We start from the raw sequence: 3,498 nt of genomic DNA on the forward strand, positions 1-3,498 counted from the left end.
TTACGTCAATTTTAATCTTAAAGAAGATTTAAAATGACCATTCAGTCGTCCCCAAATTGTATGCTTCTTTATTTTCGACATTGCCATTTGTTTTCGCTCGTTGTTCTCTGCCAATGGTGTTCCCTTTCGTTTTCCCATTGGCTTTTATTTAGAAGACAATTCTTTACAGGAAATCAAAAATGATATTTCAATACGGGAGTTTTGAAAGGAAGACTGGCTTGATTCCATTCAAGCAGTGTTGTTATACTCTAAATAAAATATAATCGTGAAAGCATAATAATTAGTTAGACTCGGGGCTTTAAAAAGTAGACAGAAATGTTACCCAGGTATGGGAACATTACTTTCTTTTTCTTTCTTTTTTTGTTTTTGTTTTTGTTTTTGTTTTGTTTTTTAAATTCTATTACACCTTTCTCGGTAACTCTTCTTCGGGTTTTGTGTGGAATTCCCACATTCATCATCATCATCATTACATTTCTCACCCTGAATCAGGATACAGGCCACCAACAAACACTTTCCAACTTTCCCTATCCAGGGCTAGTCACTAGATGTCACTCCATGTCTTCCCACTTTTCTGTACACCAATTTCCGTGACTCTTCTCCAGGTTCAACGCCGTCTTCCCTTTATCTTTTACCCTATGGGTTCCAATCTATCACTTTCCTTGTTATGCAGCTGCTTGACTTCCTGAGAGAGCGTCCAATCCATCTCCAACGTCTTCTTCCCACCTCATCTCTGATTGGGCTCAGTTTCGTTCTTTTTCATACTTCCTCGTTGGTGACCCTGTCTGTCCAGCTGATCCTCGGTAACTTACTTAGATACATTTTCAAGAAAACCTACTTCCCATCTTTCTGAAGACGAAAGAATACACACTAAATCTTTTCGTCCTGCCCCCCCCCCTCCCCCCTGTCCATTTCCAAACAAATCATCGTGAAAATGTATTTATTTATTTATTTATTTATTTATTTATTTATCTATTCATTGCAAACAGCGGTTGTCCCTGTCCCACTCCATGTCCCGAGTTGGCCGCCTGTACCCAGTGGAGAGAAGTGTGCGGCCCGTCAGATGAACTCACGGCGCCCTATAGGGTCAACACACAGGGGAAAACACAACACACGGCGTCTATAGGATCAACACAAAGCCACACAGAACAGGCTTATCTGTGTGCTGTTCTGTGTGGCTTTATGTCAACACATTGGGGGTAAACACACGGCGCCCTACAGGGTCAACACACTGGGGGAAAACACAACACACGGCGCCCTATAGGGTCAACACACTGGGGGAAAACACAACATACGGCGCCCTATAGGGTCAACATAGCGGAGTAAACACAACACACGGCGCCCTATAGGGTCAACACACAGGGGGAAAACACAACACACGGCGCCCTATAGGGTCAACACACAGGGGGAAAACACAACACACGTCGCCCTATAGGAGGGTCAACACACAGGGGGAAACCACAACACACGTCGCCCTATAAGGTCAACACACCGGGGTAAACACACGGTGCCTTATAAAGGTCAACATATCGGGGTAAACACAACACACGGTGTCCTGTAGGGTCAACACACTGGAGTAAATACAACACACGGCGCCCTACAGGGTCAGCACATCGGGTCAAATTCAAATCAAAGCAACGAAACAATTCCGTCTCTCGACCTCTTTTAATGTAAAAATTGCTTTCAAATACATTACATGTATATTATTTTAGATTCACGTGCGTATTTTCATACTCAGACTCTGAAATTTGAATACGTGTATCGATATTGCAAACCGGAAGTTATTCAATGGTAAATTACGATAGCTACTCCGTGGTGTGAGCCAAGTGGCGCCTGGAAAAGGAGGGTGGGGTGTGATGGGGTTGGAGTATGGGAGATTTATTGTGTAACGGTAGCTACTCCATGGTGGTCCACAAAGGACGACGGCTGTAGAGGCAACCATGACCAAGAGCACACCCACAGCACGTCTTTGATCGCCCCCCCCCCTCCCCTCAGAATATTAACTGGAGTCCTATGTATACAATTATGTATATGAATCACCATAAATATCCATGAGTAATTATTATTTTAGACAATTCTCGGGAATCAGAAAAAAATATTTGATACTCCGTTTTATAATAATATGCTACGTTTTATATTGTTCTAGATAAATAAAAATGTATTGTTCTCACCGAAATTTTTAAAAATGGAATTTGGAAGATGTGTTTGCTTTGTTTGTGTAAATTATTGTTGGAAAAGCACAAGTTATTTCCAACGCTTCACGACTTCGCTTAATTCTTTTTTGTATTGCTTTTTGGAGGGGGTCGTTGTTGGGTTGTTTGTTATTAACCTTTTGTTTGTTTCATTTTGGGTGGTGGCTTTGTTTCGTTATGTTGCTGCTGATACTGTTGTTGTTGTTGCTGTTGTTGTTGTTGTTGTTGTTGTTGTTGTTGTTGTTGTTTTGAGTGGGAAGTATACTTTTTTAAATGTCTGATCCTTGTGAGGAGACACAGAGTGAGTGAGAGAGAGAGGGGGGGAGTGTGAGAGAAAGAAGCAGAGATACAGAGACAGACAGGCACGGGGAGAGGGGGGAGGGAGAAGAGGGCTGAGCAGACGGCCAAGCAAATACATCAGCCTGAGGAGAGCTTTGCTCTTCGCTATTGTGACTGTGAGCACAAGTCTTGAGCTCGATTCCCGCCTGGGAAAGTCGTTTTATAGAACATCTCCGCCGGACTGATGGAACACTAATCCTAGACCGGTTTTTTTTTTTGGGGGGGGGTGGTAAATGTTTTACGGCGCTCGCAACTGCATATTAATAATAAGGTTGTATGAGAGTGAGGACACATTAAAGATTTTCAATTTGGTAGGAATTAATTTTGAATTTTGCTCAGGTTGCGGCCGAAGCCTGCTACCCTAATCGAGTTTAGGACCACCAAGGGATCTTTAACGTGCATAACATGCACACGGAGCCTCCAAGATTTTTTCACCCTTATCCGAGAAGGCGAGGTGTGTTACCTACCCTGAGACCAGGGTGTGTCTGAAAGACGGTAGTAGAAGGAGCCAAGGAGTAGCAACAGAAAGACTCAAAGAGTTATGAGCCCTGAAGAGGGGGCAAAAAGTAGAGGAGGGGGAGGTAGAAAATGGAGACGAAAGCAGAAAACAGAACATGATTTGAGAGCAGAAATGATGAAAGGAGAAAATCTTTTTTAGAGAAGAAAGATTTCCGCCGCTGTTAGGTTTCGAACCTGGGACCTATTGGATAAGAGTAGAACACCGTACTAGACCACGAGCTCCCCCAATCCCAGACATGTGGGATAGAAGCCGCTCACCTCAGAGATGGTGTACGTTGTTTAAAAAATGGAAGGAAGGACGGGTTGGGTGGGATAAATATTTAATTTTTGTAAGAGAAAGAAAAGAAAAGATTGTTTGAGCTTTAAAATTATTTGTGTGCGTTTTGTTTTTGCATTTTTGGTTGCTGTTTGTGTGTGTGTGTGTGTGTGTGTGTGTGTGTGTGTGTGTGTG

At 42.8% G+C, this 3,498-nt stretch overlaps 1 protein-coding gene across 1 annotated transcript in view; it reads left to right on the top strand.

The window, feature by feature from the left end:
• Window positions 1–2,128, top strand: part of LOC106011367 — a gene marked incomplete at its 5' end in the record, with an annotated part of 10,805 nt that extends 8,677 nt beyond the window's left edge. The window contains 1 exon segment of the mRNA XM_013080730.1: window positions 987–2,128. Within this exon segment, the coding sequence (XP_012936184.1) occupies window positions 987–1,064 (78 nt within the window).
• Between the last annotated feature and the right edge of the window lie 1,370 nt (window positions 2,129–3,498).

Source organism: Aplysia californica, unplaced genomic scaffold (genome assembly GCF_000002075.1).
Source record: "Aplysia californica isolate F4 #8 unplaced genomic scaffold, AplCal3.0 scaffold00097, whole genome shotgun sequence".
NCBI lineage: Eukaryota > Metazoa > Mollusca > Gastropoda > Aplysiida > Aplysiidae > Aplysia > Aplysia californica.